The sequence below is a fragment of the Mytilus californianus genome, unplaced genomic scaffold (genome assembly GCF_021869535.1).
Source record: "Mytilus californianus isolate M0D057914Y unplaced genomic scaffold, xbMytCali1.0.p SCAF_8, whole genome shotgun sequence".
Taxonomy (NCBI): domain Eukaryota; kingdom Metazoa; phylum Mollusca; class Bivalvia; order Mytilida; family Mytilidae; genus Mytilus; species Mytilus californianus.
In genome coordinates this window covers 81,969,927-81,987,842 of record NW_026262734.1, presented here as the reverse complement: position 1 = coordinate 81,987,842, position 17,916 = coordinate 81,969,927, and the positions used below count along the sequence as shown (strand labels likewise).

General features: G+C 31.3%; 1 protein-coding gene across 2 annotated transcripts in view; it reads right to left on the bottom strand.

Annotated features, from left to right (window-relative positions):
- Positions 1-17,916, bottom strand: part of LOC127710911 (ATP-binding cassette sub-family C member 8-like) — a 70,846-nt gene that overhangs the window by 11,840 nt on the left and 41,090 nt on the right. For both annotated transcript variants that reach the window (XM_052216873.1, XM_052216874.1), the window contains 11 exons: positions 15,448-15,517; positions 13,866-14,023; positions 12,426-12,518; positions 10,310-10,412; positions 9,510-9,623; positions 7,949-8,069; positions 6,044-6,174; positions 5,310-5,497; positions 3,672-3,775; positions 893-942; positions 140-286 (listed from right to left, as the gene is read on the bottom strand). In XM_052216873.1, the coding sequence (XP_052072833.1) occupies positions 140-286; positions 893-942; positions 3,672-3,775; positions 5,310-5,497; positions 6,044-6,174; positions 7,949-8,069; positions 9,510-9,623; positions 10,310-10,412; positions 12,426-12,518; positions 13,866-14,023; positions 15,448-15,517 (1,279 nt within the window). The remainder of the gene's footprint in view (positions 1-139; positions 287-892; positions 943-3,671; positions 3,776-5,309; positions 5,498-6,043; positions 6,175-7,948; positions 8,070-9,509; positions 9,624-10,309; positions 10,413-12,425; positions 12,519-13,865; positions 14,024-15,447; positions 15,518-17,916) is intronic.

Here is a 17,916-nt window from a genome sequence, read left to right as displayed (position 1 = left end):
CTAAAGCATGCATAAAAGCCTCTAGAAATTTTGCACAATTTGTTGAACATTTAAATTTGTGGTTCATCTTGTCGCGAAAATAAATCACTCGCAAAACTTAGTTGGTTTACAGTAATAACAAATCTACAGTTGTACTTACTGCTATAGTGATGACAGTTTTGTTTTTAAAGGCTGAGAAGATAACTTGTTGGAGTTTATTATCTGTGGCTAAGTCTATGGAGGCTGTGGCTTCATCTAATACTAGTATCTTATTATTCCTTAAAAAGGCTCGGGCTAAACAGAATAACTGAAAATACAAAAATAACATCATTTAATAATATAAATTTTCTACCCCAGGAATAGATTACTCTAGCTTCATTTGGCAAGACCTTTCAGAATTTTTGGTCCCGAATGCTTTTCAATTTTGTACTTCATTTGTCTTTTTAACTTTTTTTGATTTGAGCATCACTGATGAGTCTTTTGTGGACAAAACTCTCGTCTGGCATACAAAGATATATACTGATAATTTTTTGAGATGAAAATGATAAAGGTTGATTGAAGCTGCACAATCATACGTGTGTTATGTTGTGGAAAAGAAAACACTATAAACAAAAAATATGAATGCTCTCTAAAAACAATAGAAAACCAAAGTAAAAAGAAAATTTAAAACATTAAACAAAGACTGACTGAATAATGCAAGATGTCATGCCAGGACTAACTCAGAAACAAAATATTTTGTCAATAGCCTTACAAAAAGGAAAAATAATGTCAAATTGAAATTAGGGGGGTGGGAATCAAGTAACAGCTTCATGTTCTTAAGGATACAACTTACAATATTGATTACAGTATTGTTCAACACCAGATATCATACTCTAAATTTTATTTCACTAAAACAATAAGTAATGCGACAAACCTGTTTCTGTCCAACACTAAAGTTTTCTCCTCCTTCTGTTACATCTGAATCTGTAAAGAAATAATAGAAGTTTTCAAACGTTTAACCATTTGTATGAAGGGTCTCAGTACAAAAGTGTAAAGTTATTTGCAAATTTCCAAGTTTCAAATCATTCAATGAAGATTTAAGAAATTTATTGATGACTAAAAGATTTATTCTGAGACTGCATGTTAATACTAATAACAAAAAAAAAAGAACAAAAAAAGTCCACTTATCTGTAAAATATGGAAAAACTAAAAGATTTATTTCAAAATTCAGATTCAGACATTATCTCTAAATAATGTTAATCATTAAAAGGCTTCTTCAACATTTCAAAAGATTCTATGAAATAATCACAAAGTAATTGATGTTGTAAAAAAACTTAACCACAGACTCTATCTAAAAGTTAACTACAAAATAAACTAATTCCTTTTTGTTAGTGAAATATATTTCAAAATTTTGATCATATTAATGCTTTTGTCATTTTGAAAATTTGACAAAGTTATTGATGTCAAAAAAAAACTTAGACAACCACAGACAAACCTTTAAAATGCTGACTATTCCTACGGCGGAATATTGGATCGCTATGTTTACCTTCCTCAACAAAATTTTGCACAGACTTGACAAAAATGTATGACAAATATATTAATTTTAAATATAAATCTCTGATTACTTCCCCTTAATATAAAATATATGGCAGTGGCGAAAACATGTTATTTTGCCGGCTCTGATTAAATTATCTGAATTAAGGTGGCTGGGGTGTCTTCCTCCATCTAGGATTTTGAAGTAGCAGATAACAATTGGTCTTCTTTAATGAAATGTGCAATTTTTGAGAGTAGTTTGTAATTCATGTGTAAGACTTTTCTTGTTAATATCGAAAATTATGTGTTTTATCTTATTTACGGCTGTTTTTTCTAAAAAAAACAAAATTTTTGTTTGATTCATTTTTTTTCAACTTTGCCACATAAGGGGAGATAACTCAGATTGTACTTTACTCAGATAAAGTAATTTTTTACAATAGAAAGTGTTGTGAATTTACCTATTTTAATATGTAGCAAGAAAATAAGTTTGGTGACCCCATTTTTTCTTTTTCTTATCTGAAAGTATGTTATAAGAGCTATCTTCTAATATTTTATCTTAAAATTCTATGGTGTAGTTTTCTTTTTATCATACAAAATTGTATTTTCCATGCATAATCTATACAAAATCTGACAATTTTGCACAACCTGTAATGTGAAAAAACTACATTTTGACAAATTATTAAATAATTCTATGGATTTTAATTAAGACACCCTCTCCACCTTAAAGCCAGCAAAATAGCATATTTCTATAGAAATTGCTATTACCGGCACTGGCAATATAGTGAAATTGTTGCCGGTGCTGGAAAAATAGAAAATATGCTATTTTGCCTGCTCCAGTAGGTAAGCGGAAGCCAAGTTAAAAACTATTTTGTTTACATATATGCAATTCAAAGAACTGACTATTATTTCAAACGCAAATTTAATTAAAATATTTTTGATTTTTGAAGCTAAGTGATTGATTTTGTTATATTGTATAATGTTTTATAAAATTTATGATGCAATGAGATTTTTAACTTTTATTTTTATACAACATAGAGTTATAAAATCTGAGATTTTATTCTTATGCATACATGTAGCATTATGACCGGAAATGTGTGGCTGTTAAAGGCAAAAGGTTGGGTCAAAAAGATCGCGAATTATGTTAAAATGACTGTCTCTTTAGCCTTGAAAACTAAAAAGTAGATGTCCGTTTCATGCTTTGCCCAGCCGGACTTTTACCGGACATTATACAAATGTCTGGAATATATGACTGTTTTGGAAGCCTTGGCTTGGATGTGTATAAAGTGGGGATTAAGACTTCCGTTGGTGATCACCTAAAAACTACTCAATCGGCGTCTTTAATCTTGTATTTTCTTTTGAAAAGAAAGAGTGAGATGAAAGAAAATGAAGAGAAATCTAAATTTTCTAAAATTTCTTGTATCCGAGAATAAACAATTTTGTCAACTTTAAATGACCTAAATAACGCTAAGATTGATTGGAAAATTACTCTCTCAGGTAAAAGCCATAGAAAACAATTGTAACTGAAACAATTGAATAAGTAAAAATAATTTTATTATAATAATAATAATGAAAGACCATGACATACAAATACATCGATCTGATACCAGAATATCGATCCCCTTTCCATATTCATCCGGATTTATTTTAGCTTTACCAAGCTAAGCAAGAGTTGTGTCCTCTGGTCTGTCAAGCTTCTGTTTTTCGTTTGAGTCGAACTACGTGTATCTCGAAATATTTCTCTGGTCCGGCTGACTTCGAGATAACGAGAGTCGACTGTATATGCATCTCAAAATATTGTTAGCTGTTTTCTTATTTAACCACAGCTATATCAGAAATTATTTGATTCTTTTATGTTCACAGTGCACCTTTTCGTAGTACTTACTTTTCAATCTTTACAAAGAACAGGCAAAATAACAAATTCACTATGTTGCTGGTGCCGGTAAAAGAGCCATTTCAATAGAAATATGCTATTTTGACAGCTTGAATTCAGATATAGCCACTGCCAAAATATATATCCTGATTATTTCTCCTCAATCCTCAATATAAAATATAAATCTCTGATTATTTGCCCTTAATATAAAATATAAATATCTGATTATTTCCCCTTAAGTTCAACCTAAAACATATTTTTTCATTCTAACACATGCATCTATTAAAATGACAATAATAATGACATATACTTAATTGGTCTGGCAGGGCTGTAATGACCTCTTTCATTTGTACTGTTTCCAATGCTGACCACAACTTTTCATCATCTAAAGTATCTGTAGGGTCTAAATTGTACCTAAAACAAGTAAATAAATATTTTTCATTTCTTATGTATAGCGTTTTTGTATTGTGCAGATGTATATGCATGTGTCAATTTTTTAAAGTTTTTAAATGCTTTTAGTCCTAGGTTAAAGAAGGTCTGCTATTTGACCTTTATTCCTTAGTTCATTGTTTTTAACTAGAACACATTGAATCATTCATATATATGTGCACCAATTTTCATGGTTTAAGAAATTTAGTTTTTGTCGTTTTGACAATACCCCACACAAGCTAATACAAAGCTGAATTTATTTTCTGTTGAACACTTTACATGTATTCATAGTTATTCTTAGTCCAAAAAATCCGTGAAAACTAGTACATGTACCACACAAATATTAATAAATCAACAGTATACAGTATGGTTATTTATTCAAATATAGTCAACAATCAAAACATAATAATATATATTCTGACTGAAGCTAAACTGTCTTTCTTAGTATACACAATATTTTACTAAGTAAATAAATAAATAAACAACTTACTATGTGGTATGGGATGAAGACCATATAGTGACCTATAGTTGTTAACTTCTATTTCATTTGATCTCTGGTGGAGAGTTGTCTCATTGTCATTCATGCCACATCTTCATATTATTATACGTACAGAAATGCAATGCAAAGATTAAAAAACATGTGACAAGTCACTTATACAAACCCCTCTCCTATCTTAGTCAAGTTAGTTTTTAAACAAAACTCTACTTTTCCTTATTTTTTACATATAAACATCATGATCATTCTTAATCATCAAATATCAATTAAAGTTACATCTGTGATTTTTGCAAAGTTCAGGCAACAAATTGACCTGAAATACTCAAAACCCAGAAGTCTGAAATGTTTGGTCTCAATTGTAAGTTTGTATCAGTCAATTCTGTCACTTATGTCATCTTTCCACTCATATCATATCTCTGGCAGAGCACTCAGTTCAATATTGGAGCTTGAAGATGATAAAGTACTTATACGCAAAATGTGACGACATAATTGGTACATACATGTATACTCAACAAAACAAATAACCCACCACATCTTACTATATATATTCATTATATGAAATCAATGCACAGTTTAACTTACAGAGGATTTTTCATTTTATTAGTGACAATGGATATTTCAATCACAAAAGTCAATAATCAAAAGAAATAGGTCAATTTTAAATTTGTCTTTAAACAAGAGTTTGATTAAGAAAGTGTAAATGGGTCATTTATGTTGTTTTCAGGTGAAAATATACACATGACTTTGCTTTCACCAATTTCGCAAAGTTTTTGGATTTTTTTTGTTAAAAATTTCTTATTTGAGATGTCAAAAATTAAAATTAAGAAAATTCTCATTTTCACAGAATTTGGTGTTTATGACTTCAGAAATGTTGTGTCCAAATTTTGACTTGTTTCAAATACTTTTAAAATGTGATATGCAACCGAAATTTTTACTCTGAGTATATTATGTAAAGGAAAGAAGGCATTTTTATGAGGTTTGAACCTTGCTACCACAAATTTTATTTTCATATCTTAGACTTACCTTACAGAGCCAGCAAACAATACTGGATCCTGAGGAATAATTGCTAACTGGGATCTCAATTTTTCTAAAGGTACTCTTGCTATATCTTTCCCATCTATGATTATACTTCCACCACATATATCAATCATGCGGAACAAACTCAACGTAACAGATGATTTTCCACTTCCTGTTCTTCCGCATAAACCAACCTGAAAATATTTATATATATATACTGTGGATTCATATATTTTCACGAAATCCACGAAAATTGGTACCAAACGAATAATAATGAATCCATAAATATAATGTTTCACACTTTTGAAAAATTGCTTATAAAAATTAATGATTTATTTGCTGTAATATTAACCATGTACATTAAGTGTTCCATTTATTGTGAATCATATTAGGGGTCTGATAACAAGGATACTACTAACATGCTTGACGACTGCTTTAAAGATCTGATATATGATCCCTATAAAATTCAGAACTCTACTATCAAACTTACAATTCACTTTATCTTAATAAAATTCTTCACACCTAACTATTTTAGAATTCTACTATCGAACTTGCAGTTCTCTTCATCGCAACCAGTTCAACACCCCTAAATATCTCCAAAAAAAAACTCTATAACAAAGCATGCAATTCTTTCGATTTACATGTATATAATATTCAACATTGATTAAACATGACATGAAATAAGGAAATGAATCTTTCAAAATACCTTTGAAATGATAAAACATTTGGTATGATATTACCTTTTCTCCGGCATTTATAGTAAATGATGCCTCTGTAACTACTGGATCTAAGTGGGAATCATATCTTAGACTGACTTTATCAAAAGTTATCTCCCCTTTCTCTGGCCATGATTCATCAACAATCAGGTTTCCTGTCAAAAATATTATAAAACTGTATTACCTTTGATGATGAGTATAATTTTCATATATTAACATATTCAATATAATACTAAATAACAAAAATTATTTGAAAATAGCTTTTCTGTAATATTTACCATAGCAAAAAATGATCATAGCTCTGGACATCAGAAATGTAACAGTTTCAGAGATAAAAAATCAGTAAATATCATTATGAGTTGCATATTAAATGAAAATCAATATTTTATTACCATATCCGTCAGCTGTCACACTCAGTATTTGAGTATAATACTGTGGATTCATGTACTTTCATGGATACCAATTTCCGGGGATTGAGGAAAACTTGTATTTTTGTAGATATTTGATTTTGTGGTTCTGATAAAGTCTGTGTAGAATCATATAGAGAATTGTTACCACTTAGATTATTTTAATTCACAGTTAACTTAATCCAAATCCAAAGACCCTGTTCGTTTTAGAATGAATATAGGTGTTACTCACTATCTAGGTGTTTGTAAGGATCTATCATTTTGTATACATATATCCTATCTTTTTAAAACAAAATAGGTGTTACTCACCATCTGGGTATTTTATAGATTCCACCACTGCATCAAGTGTGTTACGATATTTCTCCCCTCCAGAAAATTAAATTTTAAAATTTAAAACGCAAGACTTGCCGAGCTTTTCAAATATTTAAAAATTAATTGTTGAGAGTGGAGAATATCAAAATACACGATACCCTGTTGGAATGTTTCTCTAAATATAATGATTTTAAGACGATATCTAAACAAGTTTATCCTTCCTCTTCAAAGATTTGCAAAAAGTTGTATATCTGACATCATCAGGCATGGTCGCCTTTTTCATGACATCACAATAGGAAATTCAGAAGAAATCAAGAAAATTTGATGTCATAATTGAAATTTCGACCAATCATTTGCCGAGAACAAAGCTTTCCCTAGAGAAGAGAAATATTTTTCTCACACAAATAGCATGAAAATTTCGAGAAGTAAGTTTCTATAATTGTGTAGGATGTTACTCACCGTCTGGGTGTTTGTAAGGTTCTATAATTGTATAGGATGTTACTCACCGTCTGGGTGTTGTAAGGTTCTATAATTGTGTAGGATGTTACTCACCGTCTGGGTGTTTGTAAGGTTCTATAATTGTGTAGGATGTTACTCACCGTCTGGGTGTTTGTCAGGTTCTATAATTGTGTAGGATGTTACTCACAGTCTGGGTGTTTGTCAGGTTCTATAATTGTGTAAGATGTTACTCACCGTCTGGGTGTTTGTAAGGTTCTATAATTGTGTAGGATGTTACTCACCGTCTGGGTGTTTGTAAGTTTCTATAATTGTGTAGGATGTTACTCACCGTCTGGGTGTTTGTAAGTTTCTATAATTGTGTAGGATGTTACTCACCGTCTGGGTGTTTGTAAGGTTCTATAATTGTGTAGGATGTTACTCACCGTCTGGGTGTTTGTAAGTTTCTATAATTGTGTAGGATGTTACTCACCAACTGGGTGTTTGTAAGGTTCTATAATTGTGTAGGATGTTACTCACCGTCTGGGTGTGTGTAAGTTTCTATAATTTTGTAGGATGTTACTCACTGTCTGGGTGTTTGTCAGGTTCTATAATTGTGTAGTATGTTACTCACCATCTGGGTGTTTGTCAGGTTCTATAATTGTGTAGGATGTTACTCACCGTCTGGGTGTTTGTCAGGTTCTATAATTGTGTAGGATGTTACTCACCGTCTGGGTGTTTGTCAGGTTCTATAATTGTGTAGGATGTTACTCACCGTCTGGGTGTTTGTCAGGTTCTCTTTCTAATTTGGTATATTCATGAACTCTCTCCACGGAATTCATTAACATTTCTGTTTCCGTTGACATCCTTACAATCCAATTTAAATAAAATGATACCTGAAATAATTTTGTTTCAATATATTTTAATAAATCAAATAATCAAGGTGGATTTTTTCCAATAAAATGTAACCTTTACCAATTTATTAGCTCCAGAAAAACTTATGACACATGAGAACATAGGCTTCTGACATGGCACATGAGAACATAGATTTCTGACATACAATATCAACAAATTTCAAGAATCAACTTACAAAATAAGAGTATTTTTCATTTTGTATCTAAATCATTGTACTTTGGTTCACGAGAATAAATATATATACATTTATTTTAAATCCAAGTTAAAATGCATAGAATCATCATAGCTTGGCTCCTTTTTTGTTTTGTTTCAGGGGTAGGTTGCCATTCTTGGCCTTACTCATATTATACATAACTCCCATGCTAAGACACCTCTAGTTATCATTTTAGTCCAATTACTTTATCTGTATGCTCCTGCATTTGCGATATTTTACTAATGACTTAAAAAATGAAGATTGATTAATTATTGGTGTTAAACACCACTTTCAGCACTGTCGGCTTTCTCATGGTGGCCAGTTCTTGAAGGTGGAGGAAGCTTGAGTATGCAATGAGAATCACTGACCTTCAGAAGGAAAACTGGCAAACCTAGTTAATTAAGATCAGAGTTAAACACACCTTACCACAAGCTGGGTTGGAACTCACAACCTTGGTGTGAACAGTTCTTATTGGTAGAGGAACCTGAAGTATTCAGATTGAATCACTGACCTTCAGAAGGAAACTGGCAATCCTAGTTATTTAAGATCAGAATCAAATACACCTTACTACAAGCTCGGTTGGAACTCACAACCTCAGTGTAAACAGTTCTTATTGGTAGAGGAAGCTGAAGTATTCAGATTGAATCACTGACCTTGAGCAGTAAAACTTGCAAACCTAGTTAATTAAGATCAGAGTCAAACACACCTTACTTCAAGCTAGGTTGGAACTCACAACCTCGGTGTTAACAGTTCTTATTGGTAGAGGGAGCTGAAGTATTCAGACTGAATCACTGACCTTGAGCAGTAAAACTTGCAATCCTAATTAATTAAGATCATTCAAACACACCTTACTACAAGCTAGGTTGGAACTCACAACCTCGGTGTTAACAGTTCTTATTAGTAGAGGGAACTGAAGTATTCAGATTGAATCACTGACCTTGAGCGGTAAAACTTGCAATCCTAGTTATTTAAGATCAGAGTCAAACACACCTTACTACAAGCTAGGTTGGAACTCACAACCTCTGTGTTAACAGTTCTTAGTGGTAGAGGGAGCTGAAGTATTCAGGTTGAATTACTGACCTTGAGCAGTAAAACTGGCAATCCTACTTAATTAAGATCGGAGTCAAACACACCTTGCCACAAGTAGGGTTGGAACTCACAAACTCAGTGTTAACAGATCAGTTATCACTGTAGCAAAATACAAAGAAGCTACACAGTTAATATTCACCTGTAGAGCATATGTTATTCCTAAACCAACAAATGCCGGTGATGTATTTCCTCCTAGACAGCTGGCTAGCGTTACCACGGCAGCAAACAAAACTTGGATTGACCCTAAATAATCCTGTAAGAAGAAAAATAAAATTACTCACAATTAATGTAAATTCAGAAATTGATGTGTACATTTTTTTTTGCAACAGTTAAAAAAAAAGACAGAAATGCAAGATTAATTATTGCGAATTCAGGAAATGCTATTGAAATTCAAAATGAAAGTTTTTGTTCTCACGAAACCTATCCTGTCACAATTTTTCCATAATTAAAGCATTGCAAAAAATTGCAAATCAGTATTATTGTATTTCAAACAAACTGAAATATTTTTTCATGTTGATCACACGGAAAGGGCTAGATACAATTATCATAGGATATTTTACAATAAGAATCATCCCGTGCTATAAGAATAACATTTATCATCACACCTCTCAAATAAAATATTTTAAAAGGAAAAGAAATAGCACAAATTGCTATGCATGAGCAAAACGGATTTTTTGAATTAAAAGGTTCAAAATAAATTGTTGGAAGGTATAATTTTGTAGCATGATTTTAAAGGGCAACTGAATTTTTACAAATCTTGTAAATAGGAAGAGTACAGAGTCACAACAAAAATTTTGTAATTTCATAGGTATGACATTACAAGTGTCACCATTGCAAAAAAAAAAAATTTCAGCATTGTAATTAATCTGTGGTTTTATTAAACAACAAACCAATGATACAATAACCAAATAAAAAAATAAAAAAAAATATGTTACTTACCAAATTAACTCCTAACCATCTATTAGCTGTATGCAAATACAAAAATGGTGTGTTGTTTTTATTTATTAAATTCATCACCTTGGAAAAAAATCTTTTCTCTGACCTGAAAAAAAAACCCAAAATATGATTAATTGTTGGATGGTATGTGTATATCCAGGACAATGCCGTGAAAATGTAATGAGAATATAATTAATATTATAATCTATATTAGTAAAATAATATCTTAAACAAAGCTGAGTTGGACGAAAATGAATGCAGGCTTATATTATATATGTTAACAAGACACTAAAAGAGATAAATTCAAAATCTACATTTTTTTCAAGGTAAAAGACCATTTTTGTGTTGATGATTAGTTATTATCTGGTGACTTTCTAACAGTGATGCTGTCTTTGGTTTTTGAAGCTGAAAATTTGAAATATGGATACCCTTTATGATATTGTGAAGTTTTAGGATGTATTAACAAATAAAACATAGCTTACTTTAGAATATGGGTTTTGCTCATTGTTAAAGGTCATATGGTGAACTGCAGTTGTTTACATTCTTGTCATGGTGGATAGTTGCCTCATTAGCATTCAAACCACATCTCCTAATTATCAAAATGATCATTGGACTTGTAATCATTGCTTTACAGTATAATACCTGATTCAGTAAAATTTTATTACAGGAATACAATAAGTGAGAGCAGGGCACAGAGTCCAATGGACACATTTTTATATTATAACATTTATCTTTAACAGTGTTCAGTGAAGCAAGAAATCTGTGTCAAAGCCTTTATTTTAAATATATGTAGGACTCAAATCTATGGTGGGTTCAAGATCTATGGCAAATTCCTAATCTATGGTAAATATGACGTCACAAACGCCAATCAAATCATAAATCTATGGCAGTTTTTTGTTTTTTACAAATCTACGGCAGATTTCGGGTTTTTTGTAATTTTCCGTCACAATTAAATAACCTCATGTAATGTGCAAGGCGCTAATAACAATGACGGTTTTGTTATATAGAAGAAAAGGAAAGGCCAGTTTTCAAGGACCGTAATCCATAAATTAAATTATATTTTAGAATTTGAGTCTAACTTAACAGAAATACCTGCAAATGAGAAGATGTAATCATTTGATTCGGATGAAATAAGAATACTTGCAAACAAACCCATAGTCATTTGTAGCAGCAAAATCACTGGTGCAGGCAATTTCAAACAAATAAATAATCTTTTTGGTGTTTTTGGTGTTTATGTTTAGTGTTTGTTTCCGCTCCTTGTTTTCTTGTCCTCGTGTTCCTAGTGTTGTGATAAGCTGTTTTCTTATTATTTTTTTATCCCTATTAAATTATGGTCTTTTTTAATTTTAATTTACATGTAACATAGCCAATAGCAATATTTCTTGAGATTTGAAAAAAAAAATCTGTCATAGATTTCTAATAAATATTTACATTATTTTCCGCTATATTTATGTGGAATAACTGTACTGTTGGAGAAATAAGGATTTTTTAAGAAAGCCACATGTTTGATGCAAAGCATTGTTCATTACAGGACTTTAACTTAAATCGCTATCAGTTAAAAAAGATTTAATAATGCTCAAATAAATATAGGTAAAAAGTCAAACTGCTTTTTGGGTTGTTAAGGGACTTGGATAAAATGAACAGTCAAACAGGTACAGAGTAGAAAATGCTATTCTTCCAGGTCCCATCATTTCACTTCTAAAGCCTGTGTTCATTTCACAAATGGTTATGGATATACTTCCTAGTCGTACTCCTAATCCATTTATCTTATACTGGCTTTTACTTAAAAGCAGCTTTTGCTACATTTGGACATGACGACCTGTTTAAGTCAACTTTGAAATCATTGGTCAGATAATATGTACTGACTGGTCCTGCATTTGCAGAAAATCTGCCATAGATTTGAAAACTAGAAATCTGCCATAGATTAGAAAACGAAAAATTTGCCATAGATTTGAGATGGCATGACATCATATTTACCACAGATTAGGAATCTGCCATAGATCTGGAACCCACCATAGATTTGAGTCCTACATATATATTAAAAAGTTCAATTCATACTATACATGTGTACTAAGTTTCAAGTTGAGTAAAGTTTTATGAATGAGGTCCATGGCCTTACCTGTATGCTCTAATAGTCTGTAGTCCATTTAACGTTTCTGAGAAATGTGAAAAGATTGGTGATTTTGTAGTATTATCTAATCTTTGTAACTCTCTACAAAACAAAGTACATGTAAACTGTTATTATTTTTATTTATTATAACTCAGTTATCTTATGTGTATTGATAATATGGTTCCTCTAATTGATAGTTCCCTTTATTCTATGGTTTACCAAAGAAAACATGTTGTAATCTAGAAGTTATATATATTTTATTATCGAAATATTTTTACATGTAAAAATGTTGTCTTTTTAAGTATGTATTAGATGTCGCTTTTAATGATAGTGTCGCATATGTTTATTTAGCAGTTATTTCTTGTCTTGCCAAAATCTCCAAAATAAGATTAGCAGTAAATTTAATGATAAGTTTTTGATGAATTTTAAAATGAAATGATCAGTAAAAAGAAAACTGGTTTACCAAAGTTCAAGGTTATGGGAGGGTTGAGCTCTCACAAGCATGTTTGACCCTGTCACATACTTTATGTGCCTGTCCCAAGTTTGGAGACTGTAATTCAGTGGTTGTGCTTGGAATAGTCTGTCATATTTCTTTTCCAGAAATTATTTTGTTGTAAATTATGCTGGTTTTTATTTTTTTTTAATTGTTTCACATTTTGTCGTGTCAGAACCTTTTATAGCTGACAATATAAGGTATGTGATTTGTTCATTCTTAAAGGCTGTACAATGAACTATAATTGCTTGAATCAGGGCAATTATGTTACACACTTCAAATGATGCACTGTCAACGTAAGGTTACGTCAGAACATAGAATTTATATCAAAAGTCTGAAGTTGAATATCCTTTAGTGTCAATCATTGCGAAGATGCTCAAGTGATTACCATAATTGCCCTTTGTTACTTTAATTATAAGTCTCTTATAGTGTGTCTTTCTATGTTGTGATGTTACACTATTGTTTCAGGTTAGGGTGAAGGTTGGCGCCTATTAAAATGTTTAAACCCGTTGCATTTGTTTGCACCTGTCCTAAGTCAGGAACCTGATGTTCAGTGGTTGTCGTTTGTTGATGTGGTTCATAAGTGTTTCTCTATTTTTATATAGACTAGACCATTGGTTTTCCTGTTTGAATGGTTTTAAACAAGTCATTTTTGGGGCCCTTTATAGCTTGCTGTTCGGTGTGAGCTAAGGCTCCGTGTTGAAGGTTGTACTTTGACCTATAATGGTTTACTTGTACAAATTGTGACTTGGATGGAGAGTTGTCTCATTGGCACTCATACCACATCTTCTTGTAGATAAGAAAAAAATGTCCGGCTGGCTCAAATATTTATTGGAAGCCCTCACCTATATCCATGTTATTTAGACTCTGTTAAATAGTTATCTAATTGGCAGTCATACGACATCTTCTCAATTTTTTATTACACATATATGGTTTTCTACTCTAAACATACGTACCTAGCGGAAGCTCTGAAGAACAATTGTATGAGATAATACAATATAAACAGTGGTATAGCAGCTAATATAAAATATGGTGTGGTTATAGTATTAACAATCACAGCACATAGTGTGGTAAATAAACAGCCTAGGAAGTTATCCAAAATATTGGGTAGTTTCTGAAAAACAAAATAATATCATATTACTTCATGAATACTGTCATTCATTTTCGTGGGTATCAATTTTCGTGGATGGAGGAAAAGTATTTTCATCAACTCTGTAATTTGTTGCTTTGCCAATATATGCATATTTTAGTTTCCTGTGTATAATTTGGAGTTTAGTATGACGTCCATTATCACTGAACTAGTATACATATTTGTTTAGGGGCCAGCTGAAGGACGCCTTCGGGTGCGGGAGTTTCTCGCTGCATTGAAGACCCATTGGTGGCCTTTGGCTGTTGTCTGCTCTATGGTCGGTTGTTGTCTCTTTGACACATTCCCCATTTCCATTTTCAATCTTATATAAGTTTACAGGGGACTTGTACTTCATTGAACACTTAAATTTTTGGTTGAGCTATATCTAAGAAATCCACTAAAATTTGCACCTTATGAATAGTAATGAATCTACAGTAAAAGAAACAAATGGTATATATTTTTATTAAGAGGTATTGTTTGGTATCAATATATATTATTGTCTTAAATTACAATTGACATTCTATCAAGAAAGTATTTCCAAATATTCCTTTAATATTAAACCTCTTCATTTTATTTAAAAAACTAAAATTATTGGCAACATCAAAGTTTACCGGTACTTAAAAAATGATATCTAGTTCAGAAGCATATTTCATAGGGTGTGATACTCAATTTACATAATAGTATTTTGTTAGTTTAAGGTGGTACCTAACACTACAGGGAGATAACTATGTAAAATCAGCTAAACGTTTTAATTACGTTGTATTGTTAAGGAAATATTAAGATTCTCAATGATTAAAATTAGTGTTTGTCAAACTGCTATATATCCAATGAAATTTTTCCGAGAAAGTGATTGGTTAAAGTTTTTTGAAATGTTTATATTTTTTTCAAAGGGTCAAAGTAAATATTTTGTCAAAATTTTATGAAAATTAAACGAGCCAAATTGATTTTAGTCAAGGTGTTGAGTACCACCTTAAACATATTTTATTGTTGAAAATGACAAATGGGTCAGACAGAAGATTTACAACTTAGTAACATCTTCTTCAAAACAATAAGAAATATACACATTAATTAATGAAAGCATATAATAGTTTATTCTAACAAATAATTAAGCATAAACACATGAAAACAAAATGAAACTTGTTGAAACGAATCAATGAATTTAATTGAGTGCCTTTTTCTTTTACAATATAAATAAAAACAAACACACTGAATTGTCAGTCTGTAATTATTCATTATCTATGATGATTCCAACAATAAAATTCATAACCTGACTGCATACATGTAAAGATAGCATTCTGTAACAGAAAATTTGATTGGTTGAAGGAAAAGGATTCATCAAAATGTCAACCAAACCTTAGAACAATGAATTATCTATATATGTGGCTGATATTATTAAAATAATAAATTACCTGATCTACTTGTCCCATATCATTAGAAAATCTGTTGATAATTCTTCCACTTGGATTTGTGTCAAAGAATCTGCAAAATGATGATTATATATTATTGCAATTACACTTGAGTGTGTACTTTCAGTGAAGAAATCTCTGGAGCCTTTAACTCTGCGATTGTTGTTTGTTGCTGTATATCAATTTTGTTTTTTCGTGTTTTATTTTGTACATAAATCATGTCATTAGTTTTTTTATAGCTTGCTATGTGGTATGGGTTTTTCTCAGTGTTGACAGCCGTAGAGTAACCTATAGTTTCTTACTTTCTACATCAATAGGTCTCTGGTAGAGAGTTGTTTCATTAGCAATCATACCACATCTTCTTGTTTTTATATGGTTTGCTTGCTTGTAATCTAAACCATAAACTCTTTACTAGCTATTGTAAACGAAAAAAACCAACTAGTCATACAGTTACTTTCATGAGGGTCTGAATAGGGTTTATAGGATAGAGAATGAAGGATAAAAAATAAAAAATAATCAGCACAAAATATAAAGAATAATGGGGTGCTAAAATATAAAAAAAATAGAGAATAATGGTAAAAATAAACAGCTGCGCCTTGAACGCATGATACGCCTGTCACTTTTTCAAAGAATAATGTTTCATAACTCGTCAATATCATATCAGAAATTTACAAAAAACTAAAGGGAGGTTATCTTAATAAATATAAACCAGTCACCAAAGCTTCATGAAAACTGCTCAAAGCACTTTTCAGTTATCGTCCGAAAACTGGAAAATCCCCCTTTTTTTAATGAATAAAACCCCATATAAACTCAGAAACGTAAAATCTAAAAATTTCATCAATCTAAGTAAAGGGAGCTCACATCAATAGATATAAATAATTCATCAAAGTCTCATGAAAACTGCTCCAAGCATTTTTGAATTATTGTTTGGAAACGTGATAAACACCCTTTTTTAATTAATAAAACCCCAAAACTCGGAAACTTAAAATCTAACATTTATAAAAATTGAAAGGGATCTCATGTCAATAGATATAAACAATTCACCAAAGTTTCATGAAAACTGCATAAAGCATTTTTGAGTTATTGCCCGAAAACTTGAAAAATCCCCCTTTTTTAAGGAATAACACCCTCTAACTCAGAAATGTAAAATCTAAAATTTATAAAAATTGAAAGGGAACTCACGTCAATAGATATTAACAGTTTACCATGGTTTCATGCTAATTGGTTAAAGCCTTTTTGAGTTATTGTACGACATGTTGACGACGGACGGATGGATGGACAGACGGAAGGACGGACAACAGTATACCATAATACGTCCCGTAAAAGGGCAAATAAAAATAAGAATAGAAAATAATGGCCTGAAAAATAAAGAATACTGTAATGAAGACCTCCGATCCAGACTCTCTACCATCATGTTTGTGTTAGGCCAACTAAAATTAATTAGTAGATTTTCATCCAGATTTTTTTTTTAAATTGGGCGGGTGGGAGGATTTTATTTTTTAATTTTTGTTTCCTCCTAAACCCTTTTGTAACGTGTTGTTCATATACAATGGTAATAATAAGCTTATATCATGTATATATAAGGAATTCTAAATTATTTTCAAATTCTTAAATTAATATTTCTGATTGGCAACCACTGTTCTACATGTAATGGCGGCTGGCTGCTTTAGAAACCTATTTTTAATAAATAGCAAAAAACGTGGAGAAATGTTCTCTTTTAGACTGCTTACATCAAATTTATTTTTCTTTTAAGCTATGATTTGTAGTGCCCATAAAATGAAGCATATATGCATTAGTATGCAACACAAATATTATGAGTACAGTGTGAAATGAAAACTCAAAATGTGTTGAAAATACTAGGGTTGATGCGTTGAAGATTCTTATGCAAGGTGGAAACATAGTAAGTGTAAAACATGAACTGAACCAAAAAGTAGAAGTTGTTTAATGACTCTATTAAGGGGATGGGGACAGAGGATGTTTGCTGTTTGTCAACAAAAACGACAGCCTTGGGGTAAATTTAAGGGCTTGCTATAATACATATTGTACGTTGGCCGACTCTTTGTACTCAATATACGGTCATAAATCGCACAAATTTGTGCTTGTGTCAATTACTTTATTCCAGTAATGTTTTTGACTCTGGTTTTTGTACCAATAGGTTCCACAATTCTTGTGCTTTGGATATCATTCACAGTCCAAATTTCCTGACACAAAGTCATTGTATAAATAAAAAATCCACGGTTTTCTAATCACTGAAATTTGTGAATACTGCGATTAGCGTTCTTAGACACCACCTATTATTCGTAACCCTAATATTTCATGCGCTTCTAGTAATCAATCTATATTCTCAGAAGATAATGTTGTCATTATTGAGCAGCAGAAATGTTGACTTAATCATTTTGGTTATATCATGTATATTACTCGAAGAAATACGGAAACAGAAATTTGAAACAGGAAGTTTTGAATGAAACAAAA